The sequence below is a fragment of the Grampus griseus genome (genome assembly GCF_964374135.1).
Source record: "Grampus griseus genome assembly, chromosome: 9".
NCBI lineage: Eukaryota > Metazoa > Chordata > Mammalia > Artiodactyla > Delphinidae > Grampus > Grampus griseus.
Window position 1 is genome coordinate 88,444,313 of NC_139003.1, and position 16,173 is coordinate 88,460,485.

At 36.0% G+C, this 16,173-nt stretch overlaps 1 protein-coding gene across 1 annotated transcript in view; it reads right to left on the reverse strand.

Annotated features, from left to right (window-relative positions):
• Positions 1-655: 655 nt before the first annotated feature.
• The window catches only part of NAMPT (nicotinamide phosphoribosyltransferase), a 36,996-nt gene continuing 21,478 nt past the window's right edge, over positions 656-16,173 (reverse strand). Inside the window, exons 7-11 of the mRNA XM_082662510.1 lie at positions 15,905-16,130; positions 14,039-14,158; positions 10,386-10,526; positions 9,117-9,251; positions 656-3,603 (exon numbers count right to left, since the gene is read on the reverse strand). Of these exons, the coding sequence (XP_082518636.1) occupies positions 3,493-3,603; positions 9,117-9,251; positions 10,386-10,526; positions 14,039-14,158; positions 15,905-16,130 (733 nt within the window). The 3' untranslated portion in view covers positions 656-3,492. The remainder of the gene's footprint in view (positions 3,604-9,116; positions 9,252-10,385; positions 10,527-14,038; positions 14,159-15,904; positions 16,131-16,173) is intronic.

Genomic DNA, 16,173 nt, shown 5'->3' on the forward strand with positions numbered 1-16,173 from the left:
ACTGCTTGTCAGTCTCCTTTGCCTGCTGATCTGCCACTTAAAACTTTTGAGAGTGCCTATGGTGTTGCCCTGGGCCCTCTCTTCTTATAGCAGAGATCCGCACATTTTTTTTCCTTTAAAGGGCCATATAATAAATTATTCTAGGCTTTGCAGGCCATAAGGTCTGTCACAACCACTCAACTCTGCCACTGTGACATGAAAGCAGCCATGAACAATAGTTTAACTAATCGACATGGCTCTGTTCCAATAAAACTTTATTTACAAAAACAGATGGTGGGTTGGATTTGGCCTATAGCCTGTGGTTTGCCATGCCATACTCTATACTCTGCCTAGAGAAGCATCCTCTCTTGAGTCTCCAATGACCATCTATACATCACATTCATATCCAAATCAGTATCTCCAGCTACCTAAAATCCACATTTAAATGTCTCAAAGGCATCTCAAATCTTACCTGAGGAATTGTGCTCTTTGCCCCCAAATCTGATCTTCCTCCAGTGTCCTTAGTAAAAGGCACTGCCATAGAGTGCACAAGGCAGAAAGTAAGGCATCCTAGATGTTTCTCCCTCTTTCATTCTCTAATTCTTTGAACTGGAAGAATACCTAAAAAAGGTAACTCTGTAAATGCCATTATTTGAAGCACACAGTCAAATTTAACATTTCACTAATAGAGCTAAACTTTATTTCCATGTTTATTACATGTTTATCTTTGATGTTGAATACATATTAGATTGATTTAACATACAACTTGGGAGAAAAGCTGACATTCTCCATTAGATGGGTTAAAAAGGAATGTAAAACTACAAAATACTTGTTTAAGTTTGAATTCTAAATTATGGCAAACAGAACAATAATTACCTTGCCATTTTTCTCTTTCTAGTTTTCCAAGATGGATTTCATTATAAAATGTTTTTCATGACAATTTATTTCAAGAAAGGAAATAAGGGATAATCATTAAAACCATTTTACTTTAAGTATAGAGTACAAATAAAGAGTCTTAACGCAGAACTCCTATCTCCTATTTAAAATACAAATAATACTTCAGGATATTATGAACTGAGGGGGACTGACTGTTGTAAACTGCAAATCTAATGACTTGAGCAAACCCACACATGCCATTTGCTTTTGTCTGCAAGAGTCAGGCTAATTTAAGGGTGACACAACAGAGTCCTATTTGATATCTATGTCACCCAGTTTCTACTCAGAATGGGGATGGCCAAATACTAAGTGCTTACGTGATGGAGATTCAGGATTCATCAATTCCTAGTGGCTAAGAGCTAACAGAGTTAATCATTCCATCCCCCAATCTATGGCCATGTACAAATGTACAGATTTTAGCATTCACTGAAAGTTTTAAAATAAAACTCCTCTAGATACTCTGAAACGGCTGAAATTCAGTGTATAAAGACTGTTATCTGCAGTATAATTGCAGTGTTTCAGCAAAATCAAAATTATGGGTGGTTATCAAAGTTGTTATTGGTAATAGTTTCTTTTTCTTCTCTATAAGCCCCTTAGCATATTTTGTGAAGAAAGGTGTGTTCTTAATACTCCTACTCTTTACTTAGATTTAAAAAATAATAAATCAGCTTAAAATTATTTTCTACCAGGGATTACAGGATGAAAACTCTTACTAGAAGTGTGAATGATGCCTACTGTTCTCATTAGACAGGTGTTTAGAATCATCTGCAAAATCCCATATTCTTCTTAATAATGCATATAAAAGATGTTTAATAAAGATAACTCGCTTCTAATTAGATTACTCTAGTGATAAAATATTTTCTCATGTAACTGTTTAGGCCAAATGATTTATGGCTTTTCCATTTTTAAAATTTCACTTTTAATGTCATGTTGTTAAAGCTTTTCTAAATACTCTTCTAATATCAGGTTCTTAAATGAGAAAAGACAAAAGAGCGAAAAACTCCGTCTCAAGGCACACTCCTTTTCTTACAACAGGGTTGACACACTTTTCTGTAAAGGGCCAGATAATAAACATTTCAGGCTTTGGGGGTCACAGGGTCACTACTGCAATGACTCAAGTTCTGCTGTTCTTGTGAGAAAGCAGCCATAGACAATATGTATTTATAGAAAGAGTAGTCCGAATTTGGCCTGCAGGCCACAGCTGGCCAATCTCTGCCACAGAACAGAAAGGACATCTAAAACATCCTGGCCTCTAGTCCAATGTGATGACTGACTCAGAATCTAGCAGTTTAATCACTCTAGAACACGTTGACGTTGAACACCGAATTTAGCCAACTTTCCGCTTCTGGTTCGGATTATTCAAACTCATGTCATCATGCTTTTCATTTGGGATAATTTATCTTCATTTAAGAACTTGCCTGAGCATTATTTATTGAGGGATTCAGTTTAAAATTAATAAATGATGTCCATAAAATTGAATATCCAATTTAATTTTTGAAAAAAATGAAAAATATAACAGAATCAAAACATTAAAAATAAGTACACTCACTACCTATTCCAGTAATTCATTTAAGTCATATCAACTATAGAATAGGAAAAATAAATTCAGAAGTGTAATTACTTTAAAATACACTGCTTCCATTTCTGTCAATATTTTACATTTATGTATATATTCTAGAGTGTAAGCAGAAATTCTCTCTAAAAATCTCCTTAAAATCTTGAGGTGCATATTAGAGCCACAGGCATTATCTGACATATAAAATTGCAGTACAGGCCTTTCAAATTTGGCATTTCACTGGTACAATACAATGACCAACGTGTATAATCACTGTACAGTGCCTAGACATTCCAGTAAGAACCATTATTTCCTTTAATGTAGAATGATTAATACATATTCTACAAGGGGCAGTGAGGTTTAGTAATTCTATTGGGTATGTCCTGACATAATTTTCAAATTGTACAATAAAACAAACAGCTTTGTTAAGGCCATGTTTTATTTGCTGATTAATGGACAAAAGGCAATGTAATTTATTTTCAAGTATTTTCTTGAAAGTCTGTGCTCATAAAAATCATGAAAAGTTGGAAAGACTGTTAAATCACTGAAACTTTAAATATATCTTACACAATCTTGTTTGTACAAAAATACAAGTTAAATATAAACATAAAGCAATCATGATAATTTTATGCAAATCTGTTTTATGTGATCTTCAGTTATATATAAAAGTTTCTTGGTTCTGTTTGTGAAAAGATCAATACCAGATTGAATTACTATCTATTGGCAAAGGGCCCTAAAAAGCTTACTTTAGCAATTATCTTTTACATGGTTAAGAGCATTTCCTAATTTGAGATCACCTAAACACTGGAAAAAAGAAAAAATGAAAAGGGCAGTATGTCCATAAACCAACAAATAATGTGGCTGAAATCTATCATAAAACACAAAGAAACCCCACACATCTGTACAATAAACATTATGTATTACATACTCACACACACAGGTGTATACGTGTGTGCATGCACGTAAACACACACACACGCACACGCAGGCACGCACACACATACCCAGTCATAAAACAAAGCTTAATGAGGTGTTGCTTCCAGTTCGATATTCAGCTGTGCATTTTTTCTTACTTCATCAAATGAATAGCTTTTTGTCACCTTCCCATTCTTGAAGACAGTATGGAGAAGATCCTGCACAAATATAACAATATTAAAGTTTAATGATATTAGACTATCAAAATTCTTAAGTAATGCTTTGATGAATGAGGTTAGTTAAATACACAGAGATGTTGATATTGTTCAAATTATGAAATGATTTTATTCACAAAGAATGCTGGTAGAGCAGGCATGATCTAAAATGGGATGTAGAGATATTTAACTTTTATGGAAAGGAATGATCTGCGTAGTACATTCTTAAAACAGTTTTCCTTAAAGGAAAAATGAAAAAACCTAGTTGACCCATCTCTTTTTTTTCAGGTGGAAGATGCTTACTGCTTTGGTTGCCCAGAAGAACTATGGCTGTCACTGATAAGCATGACTGACAGATCAGCAAGGAAAGCCTGCCAGACCTTCCCTCGTTCCTAGCCAAGACTCAACACCGATTAAACTTCTCAATTTGGAATTTACTAAACTTTCTAATCACGAGTTTTGGCCTTAAAGAAGCAAGCAAGCAAATAAAGCCAACACTGAAAACAAGCAACCAAACCCAGAACAGAAGCATAAATTGATTTCTTGACTAATGCACAGCCACTGATTTTAAAAACTCTGTGTATATTCCGGAAGTCACTGATACGTGTAATCCATTTGATCCACACAAGGATAAAACAAAGATCAATTAAGAGAATTAGGACTAAATTCCCTTTCGAGTCTGGTAAAGCCATCCCTGTCTCACTAAGGAATTATCTGCCTCTAGTTTTTCCTGAAAAATCCACAGAAGTAATCTACTATGCCGAAGTTTTCCATCTCATCGGAAGGTGAGGAGCATACAACGTTATCTAACATTTTTGTCATTATGTTGTTTCCTTTTTATCCTATGTTTTATTTTTTATTTAAAATTTTTTTTATTGAGGTATAGTTGATTTACAATATTAGTTTCAGGTGTACAACATAATTATTTATTATTTTTAGATTATAATCCACTTAAAGTTATTATAAAATATTGGCTATATTCCCTGTGATGTACAGTATGTGTAGTTTCTTTTTTTCTTTTTTCTTTTTTTTTTTTTTTTTTTTTGCGGTACGTGGGCCTCTCACTGTTGTGGCCTCTCCCGTCGCGGAGCACAGGCTCCGGACGCGCAGGCTCAGCGGCCATGGCTCACGGGCCCAGCCGCTCCGCGGCATGTGGGATCCTCCCGGACCACGGCACGAACCCGTGTCCCCTGCCTCGGCAGGCGGACTCCCAACCACTGCGCCACCAGGGAAGCCCATGTAGCTTATTTATTTTATACACAGTAGTTTGTACCTCTTACTCCCCTACCCTGCCCCTCCTCGCTTCCCTCTCCCCACTGGTAAACATTAATTTGTTGTCTGTATCTGTAAGACTGTTTCTGTTTTGTTATATTCATTTGTTTTATTTTTTAGATTCCACATACAAGTAATAACATACAGTATTTGTCTTTCTCTGTCTGACTTATTTCATATAGCATAATACCCTCCAGGTCTATCCATGTTGTTGCAAATGGCAAAATTTCCTTTTTTTTTTAATGGCTGAGTAATATTCCATTGTATATATGTGCCACATTTTCTTTATCCATTCATCTGTTGATGGACACTTAGGTTGCTTCTGTATCTTGGCTATTGTAAAGAATGCTGCTGTGAACATTGGGGTGTATATAGGTTTCAAATTAATGTTTTCATTTTCTTTGAATATATACCCATGAGTGGCATTGCTGGGTCGTATGCAACTCTATTTTTAGTTTTTTGAGGAATCTCCATACTGTCCTCCCTAGTGGCTGTATCAGTTTACACTCCCACCAACAGTGTAAGAGGGTTCTCTTTTCTCCACACCCTCTCCAGCATTTGTTATTTGTAGACTTTTTGATGATGGCCATTTATTCTGACAGGTGTGAGGTGAAACCTCATTGTGGTTTTGATGTGCATTTCTCTAATAATTAGCAATGCTGAGCATCTTTTCATGTGCCTGTTAGCCATCTGGATGTCTTCTGTGAAAAAATGTCTGTTCAGTCCTTCTGCCCATTTTTAGATTGGATTGGTTTTTTGGATATTACGTTACATTAGCTTTTTGGATATTTTGGATATTAACCCCTCGCTGGTCATATCATTTGTAAATATTTTTCCCATCAATGTAGGCTGTCTTTTTGTTTCATTGACGGTTTCCTTTGCTGTGCCAAAACTTTTAATTAGGCCCCATTTGTTTATTTTTGCTTTTATTTCTTTTGCCTTGGGAGACTAAGAAAATACTACTATGATTTTTGTGAGAGTGCTTCGCCTATGTTCTTTTCTAGGAGTTTCACAGTATCATGTCTTACATTTAGGCTCATTACTGCTTTTGACACATTTTGTATCTTTTTTGTTTTGTGTATCCCTGAACTACTTATAGGTGATTTTACTGTTTGTCTTTTAAACTTCCTTAGTATATGCTTGATTTGCTACCTTTACTATATAACTGCCATTACTGATGAGGTATTTCCTTTTGTAATTATCATGTTTACTCCTATTAACATTTCTTATAAAGCTGGCTTGGTGATGCTGAACCTTTAGCTTTTGGTTGTCTGTAAAACTTTTGATATCTTCAAATCTGAATGAAAACCTTGCCAGGTAGAGAGTATTCTTGGTTGTAGGTTTCACCCTGTCATCACTTTAAATATATTGTGCCATCCCTCTGGCCAGCAGACTTTCTGCTGAAAAGTCAGATTATACAGCCTTATTAGAGTTCCCTTGTAAGTTGTTGCTTTTCCCTTGCTGCTTTTAACAATCTAATTAGTCTTTCTTGGTGTGGTCCTCTTTGGATTTGATCCTTTTGGGGCTCTCTGTGCTTCCCCTTCCCAGGTTAGGGAAGTTTTCAGCTACTGTGTCTTCAAATATGTTCTCTGCCCCTTTCTCTCTCTTCCTTCTGGGACTACTACAATGCAAATGTTAGTTGCTTGATGTTGTACTAGAGGTGTCTTAAACTGTTCTCATTTTTTAAAATTCTTTATTCTCTTTAGCTTAAGTGATTTCCACTACTTTGTCTTCCAGTTCACTGATCCATTCCTCTGTATCATTTCATCCGTTGATTCCTTCTAGTGTATTTTTAATTTCAGTTATTGTGTTCTTAATCTCTGGTTCTTTATATTTTCTGACTTTTTGTTACAAACTTCTAAACTCTCACTCTGGTTAGCCAGTCTTTTCATGAGTTCTTTGATCATTTTTAAGATCATTATCTTGAACTCTTGTACGTGGTAGGCTGGTTATGTTTTCTGACCTTTGAGAAGTTGCCTTTTGTAGAACTCCTCTGTGTCCCAGCAGTGAATCCCTTCTGGTCACCAGAGCTATATGCTGCTCTAGGGCTCCTCCTATGTGGGTTGCTTGGGTCCTTCTGTTGTGGAAGACTGACTACAGCAGGCAGTCTGGTAGATGCGGCTGGCCCCCAGTCTCGTTGGTTGCCAGGCCTTGTGTGTAGACTGCTCGCGGCTGGTTGGTGGGGCTGAGTTATAAGGCTGCTAGCTGTGGAATCCTGGGGGTGTCCCGGGGCTAGTGTCAGCCCACTGCTGAGCAGAGCCAAGTCCTGAGGGCTGGTGTCAGACTGCTGGTAGGTAGGGCCAGTTGCTAACAGCTGGCTGTGGGGTCCAGGGTGTCCTGAAGCTTGTGTTGGCTTGCTAGTGAGTGGGGCTGGATCCAAGAGCAGCTAGCTGAGGGGCCCAAGGTGTCTCCAAGGTCAGCTACTGGGTCTGACTCAGGCTCCTTTCAGACTACTGCTTCTGCCCTGCGTCTCAAAGCATGTGTAAGTTTGTGTGTGCCCTTTAAGAGTAGAGTCTCTTATTTCCCACAGCCCCCTGGGTGTCCCGAAATAAGCCCTGCTGGTTTATCTTCCGGGTGCAGGACCTGCCCCAGGCTGGAGAGGCTGAGGTGGAGCTCAGACCCCTCACTTCTTTGGAAGAAACTCTGAAATTATATTCTTCTCCTGTTGATGGGTTGCCCACTTGCAGGTGTGGGTCTTGACTATACTGTGACTCTGCCCCTCTCACCTGCCTCGTCATAGTTCCTTCCTTATAGCTTTAGTTGCAGATCTTTTCTGGTAGATTCTGGTCTTCCTCGTCAGTATTTGCTCTGTAAATAGCTGTAATTTTGGTGTGCCTGTGAGAGGAGGTGAGCTCAGGGTCTTCCCACTCCACCATCTTGAAACAATCTTATCTGTCCTTGTGTTGCTTCAAATCACACTGCTCTTGCTGTGACGTTTTCTTTATAAATTTAACTTTAATCTATTGAGGAAAGGTGGTTCCTATTAAATCAAAAAAGGTCTAGATGATCATAAATTGATTAGTGACTCAAATGTTCTCGAGTATCACTCACATACTCTTAAAATCAATGCCTTGTTTTACTCATAGTTATGAGCATGTCTAAAGTGAGTTTTGTCACTTTGCCAATTCGGCAAAGTCTTGGTAGTACAAGAGTTAAGTGAAGGCTATGCAAAGAACTGCATAACAGGCTATATAAAGGAATCTAATTCTAAAAGTTTTAGGGACTTATATATATTTTTCATTAAACAGAAAAATCATATTGTATTAATTCTGGCTCAAAATCTTAAAAGAATATAATAAAAGTAACATGAGCAAAATATGTGATGTGGTATAAAGGATCAAAAGTTAAAAAACATCTGAAGTAATAAGTTAGTGTATTTTTGTTTAGTGTAAACCCTCCTCTGAGAATATGAATATTCATGAGTAATTTTCCTCTAAAAAAGTATTTTCTTTTTCAATCTGGTGGCTTAGAAACAGAAATTTTATAACTATTGAGTTCAGGAATGTAAGTGTACTTTTGTATGTTAACGAGCAGAGAGACTACTTTAGCATACTATAAAAGTTTCTAGTTTGGTTGACTAAAATCAGAAAACTTGGTTAAGTCTAGGTTTCACCATTTATTAGTTATATAATCTGAATCAAGTCTCACTGTTTTCACATCTTACACTACTAAGATAACATAACTTGCCTTTTTTAGTCATTAGAGCTGCTGGGAGAATCAAATGAGACTAAAGAAAACCATCTGAACTGGATTCTATTGTTTTGAAAAAGGGAATTGTCTTTAACAACATTTTAGAATTTGGATAGCCCTTCTTTTATCTAATAAAATTACCAAAGTTTTACTATAACATAAATAGCTATGAGCAGTCTAAGAAGAACATCCTTTAAGTATTCTTAACTATTCCCGTTCAGAAACGATTCACTGCTAATTGGCAATAAGAGTAAGATCAAATATATGCAAACTCACTGAAGCTCACCAATCACTCCCTGCTGATCACTATGTAGAAAACCATAATTTTTTTTGGAATGTTACAAAATATTTCACCCAATGTATGTGAAAGTCTCATATTTACTATCTAGCCATTTCTTGCTTTTCATCGTATTTTGGAAGGCTAGGTCAGCAACTGTAAACACTTTAAATAAAACATAAAAGCTTCCTTTCTTAATTTGAAGAGTCAACCTACTACTGTTTAAAAACCAAACCAAACCAAAAAAAAATAAACCCAAATCAGCATAGATACATACATGACCATATTCTTCAAGGTCTCCTTTTCCTTCCTCAAGTGTAACAAAATTCCCTGCTGGTGTCCTATGCAAAGATAATCGGCCCTTTTTGGACCTTTTGTTGGGATCAGCAACCGGGTCCTTGAAGACATTAATCTGGAATCCAAATTAAGAAAGTTGGAGAAATACAAGACTAATCATCAGAAATGTTCACTCAACACCCATTAAAAAAAAAAAAAGTGTGTACCTAATTTATATAAATTTTAAGGCACTTTGTACGTATAATTAAACCAATCCACACCTGGCTTTTAGAGACAAGACTCTAGCCTGTTTTGGAGGACAGAGTCCTCTGTGATGAAGAAGGTATGAACAAAATCCAAATCTTGGATAAAGTCTTTGAGGTTAACAATGTGACCCTTAAGGTATCTCCTTTTGTATTATGCCTTGCCCTTAAACTGATCTAAGTACAGCACATGTGTGTTACTGAAAAATCAATCTATGTCAACTCAATTATATAATCTGCGGCAAGGGAACGAGGAGTTTACTATGATAAAGCCTTTCCTATTTCATAACCTTTTCCCTTTTGTTACTTTTTATTCTATTACCTTGTTACTCTCAGAAGCAAAGAAGACCTAGAGAACCTAGAGCACAATGTTTCAGGATCAGAAAGGAAGAAGCAACTGGAGATGGCTATAAGAAGAGAAGCAGAAGAGGCAATCCCAGAACTCGCCAAAGAAAGATGGTGGTGAACTAAGGTAGGGAACCAACCCCTGTGTTCTTAGGATCCCCTACACACACCCTTTAATACACAGACTCTCAAGAGCTTATGAAGAGCTAGGGAGACTGTTGTTCAGCTGCTTGCAGCTTGGGTTCCCTTGTTTTAAGGCTACCAGAACACGGTTCTAGTAACACAACTCACACGTCATAGTTCACCTTCCTAAAACATTCTTTGACAGTGTTTACATACGTGATGGCTAGGTTAGCTGACATTCTCGTTCAAATATGGTCAACTTTTTGATTCAAAGGTATATACTGAAGTAGTGGAAATGAATTGACCTGCATCATCTCTCTTAAATAATCTCTCATTTCCCCAAATCTCCATTTTTTTCTGAAGTCAAGTTATCACCCCCTGTCTCTTTTCCTTCTTTGTTTCTGCCTCAAGGTCAGGGGTACCTGACAATACAGTAACAGTTCAGGACCATATTATACTTGGACTATTGTGTTAAATAAGTACATTCAACATACACACATAAATATTAACAACACAAGAGTAAAAGTTCAATGACATACCCCAAGGCCATTGGTTACAACATAACTACATTTAAAGGAACAATTCAGGAGATCTCTTGTTAACTTCTGTAGCAAAGCTCCACCAGAACCAAAGGAAACATTTTCTATGCTCCATTTTTTTTGCTTCATGCCTTCCACAATCTAGATTAAAAATAAGATATAAATAAATAAATTTAAGCCAAGTAATTTGGAAGAGGAAGGAGCTAATTATCCATGAGCCATATTGATGAATAAACCATCCAAAGCTGTTTTATAACACAGTAAATAATGAGATAAGAATAAGGTCTACACAAAGTTACATTCCACTCTTTTCTTTTAAAAGACCCACCAACCCCAAAAAAGGGCAGCCCAAGGGATAAGTGTAGAAGGAGGGGATTTCATTCAAAGTTCCTGAATTTGTGTTGTAGTCACAGTGATTGTGGTTTAGGTTGGGGGAATGGAGGAAATGAGAGGGAGAAAAATAATAGCTATAAATACCTAAGGTTACTTGAGTAAACTCTCATCTACCTCTTGCAGTTACTGCCCAGATGCCAGTAGCACAAGCAATGGGGCCTGGATGTTTGCCCCAAATTACTAGATTCTAGAAATGACACTCCTCATCACTAATAAATCTCAATACATGTTATCACATGTCATATGTAATGGGGCATTTAAAAGTCAACGGATATTGGTGGTAAAACAGTATAAAACACCCTCTCCTGCGTAACAGTTGAGACACTGGCAGTCATCTTACTCTGGCTGGTACTCCAGTGCCGTAAGCAAAATTATGAACTGATTGGGTGTTAAGATTTATCATTGGATCATTTTTGGGAGAATGATCATCTAAAAGCCAGAAAGAGAGACCTGTATGAACAGAGAGTTCCAGCAACTAGAATAGTTAAGGGACACATAATTTAAAAGTTGCATTAATTTATTAATCTACATTATTATCATCATTTGTATTTCTTTTTCCTAAGCAGGACTTATTTACCTAGCATCTGTCTTATTTAACATATTCCATCACTTTTATGGTAGAAGGTGGCAAATAAAATTTAATAACCATTTTTAATTTTATAAGAATAGTCGAAAGGAAGTAACTGGAAAGTCCCGTTTCATTTTATTTAAACAGAACTTTCAGAAGTGATCAGAAAACCGTAAGCAAGCTAATAGTTTTAAGTGAATCATTAATATAAATTTGCCATATTCCCCCCAATACCAAAAGTCTCAAACTGACCTTTTATCTATCCTTATTTTCAACCTTGCAAGACACAGATAGATAAACTCCAAGGACCTTCATCTTTTAACAAGCCCACACTTAAAAAAATATCTCAGCCATCTAATTCTCCTGGTGTATGTCAGGAATCAAGATGGAAACATATACAATTTATTTTAAAGTGATTCCTTAGGTTGTACATAAACCCAGTCTCATGTCTTTTATTACTATACCTGAACCCAAAAGTACTCAAGGGCCCTGAATTCAGATTTATTTTTCACTGAACTAACTGTAAACTAAGTATAACTAAAATAATAATAAAAACCTTATAAGACAACACAAAATTAAGGCATGTTCTAAAAAGTGCATTTCAATACTGAAGAAATACAAGGAGTAGAACAAAAAAATGGGGGAGAAGAAATGGAAACAGATAAAGATGGAGGGTAAGGAGATTTGGGTAAAATATATAGAGAAAATAGTTTCAGAACTGTCACCTGATTTTAGGTAAGCCTCAGAAGCACAAGAAGGAGTAAATCACAAAGAACAGTATCACCTAATGTCATATCTCTGTATTTTAGGACCAATAAGATATTCTTCCCATATAGCTTTGCCAAAAGTTGTGAAATTTAGACAATTTAAAGTTTAAGTGAATTTTTCTATTGTTACAGGAAATTATGGAATTAGAGTAAAAATTACTGTTTAAAAATATTTGCACATACAAATCAGAAGGAAATCTGACTAGACATAGCAAAAATGCTATATGAATTTCCTTTTCCTGCTTCTAAAGACTTACTTTGACCCACCTACAGTATGAAGAAAGCAGGTAGCAGGTATTACCCCCTTTAGGTAAAGAGTGCATCTGCATTAATACCAACTATTCATTCTCTGACCATTCTGTTTAAGGTTTCACCAATGCCAGAGAATATCTGTCTCAATATTTAACTTAACTTCTTGATCATGGAGTTTAAAAAAAAAAAAAGTTCGAGTTCTGAACTGATTCTCAACTTTAAAAAAGAAAACAAAAAGAAAAAAAGGAAAGCCAAAGAGCTTCAGTTTTTAAAGGGAAGTTCAAATACCTGATGGAACAACCGAACTTAAAGAGCTGCCCCTAAGAACAAGTAAGGGTAGGTATAAGCAACGGGAAGCGCACTGGGCTAATGCGTATTCTGATATACAGTACCCTGCCCACATTTCTTCATCTGAAAGGGGGATAAGTATGTGTGAGGGTACCCGCTACATGGAGGTATGCGTACTAGTTCTTAACTGATACCAAGGTCAGAAACCTTCAATTCAGCTGAGCGACAGGACAACTGCAATTAAACATGCCAGCTGAGATTTCTATGCTCAGGTCCTCTTCCTTGCTGCAGATTTTTCTTCCTTCCTTTTCACATCAAAGCCTTAGAAGAGCTGGGGAAGTTTCTACTTTTCTTAGGCAAGGCAGTTTGGGAGAGTTGGTAGAAGAAACCTCATTTCTGTTATTGCAAGACATCTATTCCAGACATCATTTTCAAACTCTAAATGCATATCGCCACGGAAGTACTGATAGTGATATGCAATAGTTCTTACTTTTATTTATTTAGTTTAATTTTTTTTTGTTTTTGGCCACCCTGTGCGGCATGTGCAATGTCCCCGACCAGGGGTGGAACCCTTGGCCCCTGCAGTGGAAGCATGGAGTCGTAAGCACTGGACTGCTGGGGAGGTCCCAATAGTTCTTACTTCTAAATGAATCTTTGGAAAACAAACTATTTATAATTTGGGTACTGACCTTAATCTAACCACACTGAACTCTTTCAAACAGAAGATTCCATCTGAAACTATATACATTAAAATTTCAGTGCTTTATAGTAGCTGACAGTCTACAGCGTGGTATCGCTGATAGTCTTTAATACCCAAAATACTCCATAAAAATTGAGTTCCTTAGAAGCTTATCCGAGAAACAAAAGAGGAAAAAGTTTTAAATTGCATAAAACATACGCTATTTGGCTAATAGTGGTAACAGTCAATGTTAAAATTTAGAAGAGGTGACAAACCATTCAATAATTTTTGAAAGCACAGATGAATATCATTCAAGTTTCACACTGTTAGAATGAAGCTCCATTCTATTAAAACTGAGACCTATTTGTACAGTGTCAAGACTTTTTGTTGTATATACAAAAAATATTCCTTGACTGGCATTTTCTTGTTTCCTAGTGACACTTCTTTGGGCTCATCATCCAGGGCGGCCAATGAGGACTGGCAGTATGGTTTGGCCGGTACTTCTGTATTTTAAGTTAATATATTTTAAATATACTTCTATATTTTAAATTTTAAGCAATTAACAGAAAAGACATAAACCATCTTAAACACTTATTAAAAGAATCACAGCTGTACTTAAATTATTAATGTGTTCTTTATCAAACTAATAAAAAGGAGTTTAATTATAAGGATTGCTTTATTGAAACTTTTAATATAAAATCCGTACCTCTTGTAAAGTATTAATATCCACTCCATCCCCTTGAATAACTCTAAGATAAGGTGGCAGCAACTTGTAGCCCTTTGAGTTCTCAGTAACAGGGAACTTCTTACCTAAAATATCCAAAACCTGTATGGAAAAATACACAGCCAAACACAAAATAACTAATACTGAAAAAAAAGTGTTAAAGCTTTCCAAAGTTTAAAAAAACCCAAGATTGTTAGCAAAGCAAGGTCGAGAATATAAAAATTAATCAAATTAAATTTTACAATACTATGTATAAGCCTTCTAAAATTTTGTCTCAATTCCTTTTGATTATGTTAGAAACAGGCATGCAATTTTCTACCAAGTCAACTTATACTGTAAAGTGGCTCAGAACACAAGTAGTTTTTCCTCACATTTTTCAGAGTAGATTCAGGAAAAAAAAACCCTTTAACATTAGGAGCTTACAGTGGTAAATATAATATTTTTCAAAGGTATATAAAACATCATTTAAAAAAGATGATTATACTTTTGATTTGGATTTTTTTCTGCTTGTGCCCAATAATTTAATTTGTCTGACATAAATAATTTGTCTGACACGAATCCACCTGAATTACAAAGTTCAAAGAAATCATGATACACAGATAAAGCTGGAAATGAAGCATATATAACCCGTAGTTTCTCTGAGGTGCTTCTCACTTAACAATGACACCCATTTTTAAAACCAAATTGCTTAATATGCCAAGTTGTCCCACTTATTCATTAACTACTGCAAGTTTGGGAGCAGCTGAAATACCTCAACACTGACTGAAAATTTCTCAGAAAGCTTGGTCAGAGATTCCAAAGATCTACCCAACAATCACTCCCTTTTCCTAAATAAATTGTTCTAACAATGAAAACATTCCATACTGCTAACTTTGTTGATTCTTGAAACTAGGTTTGGATATTTTTATTAGGTAACAGGAAAAACATGCAACCTGTTCAGTTTGCTAAAACCAAATCTGTTCACATTTCAGGCTAAGATCAGACCTTCAGATGGCCTATTAACAGGATAGGAAAAGACCTCCTTGATTCTACATCCCACTTTCTTAAGGGGTAATTCATCACCTAATCATCAGCTGGGAAACAGTGTGGTAAAGAGGGAAGGTGACAGCCACAAAGACCTACGTTGGATACTTGGCTTATTTTACATGTCATGTGACCTGAAGCAAGTTTATTTTAACCTCTCTAAGCTGGTCTCTTTGTCTATAAAAAAGAGATTGTAATATTGATCATAGGATTTTCATAGAGATTAAATAATGACACAGCTAAAGCAAAGCACGCACAGCACTATACTTTCCTAGTAGTAAGCATCAATAACCTGCTCTTATTAGTGCTTTTCAGAGAAGGTAAACCAAGTCCTAAACACTAAAAACAATGCAACAAGGCTATATTGAGAATCAACAGTATCTGTAATGAATCTCTACTTGAAAACTATTTCCAAATTATTTTTATTCCACATTACATTGCACATATTTCTTTTGCACTAAAACCTTCAAAGGTACTGCAATGATAAAGGAAAAAGAAAGAACCCACAAACTTGGTAACCAAATCACAGGACTGGTTAAAATGTTAACACTATTAATTAATTTTGAAGGTAAAAAGAAAATATCTATTCAACAGTACTTAACTGTTTCTTTGACAGTATATAAATAATCCATAACTCTGGATATCCTTTCTCTGTTATTAATGCGTGACCTTGGGCAAATCTATTACTCTCTGGGTTGCAACTCTAAAATAAGGGGACTAGTCCAGAGAGTTCTGAAATGGTGTGTGTATAAATGAAATTAAAAGTAGTGTCGATGCACCTGGTCTATAGGCACTTTAATAGTCAACTTACGTATTAAAATTTACCTTTAATACAGTGTCAAGAGGATTTCCAGAATCAGGTCTGATTATTAGTGGTGCCTCTGTACTTCTTGATACTATTAAATGTCTTAGATCTTCACCCCAGATTTTCTCACACGCATTATAAATGTCATAGCTATCGCTGACCACAGATACAGGCACTGATGAAAATTGTGTTACTATATGTTCAAAAGCATCTTTTTCATGGTCCTTCCCCCAAGCTGTTATGGTACTAGAAAACAAAATGAAAATACAGATTTACTTAGGCAGACACA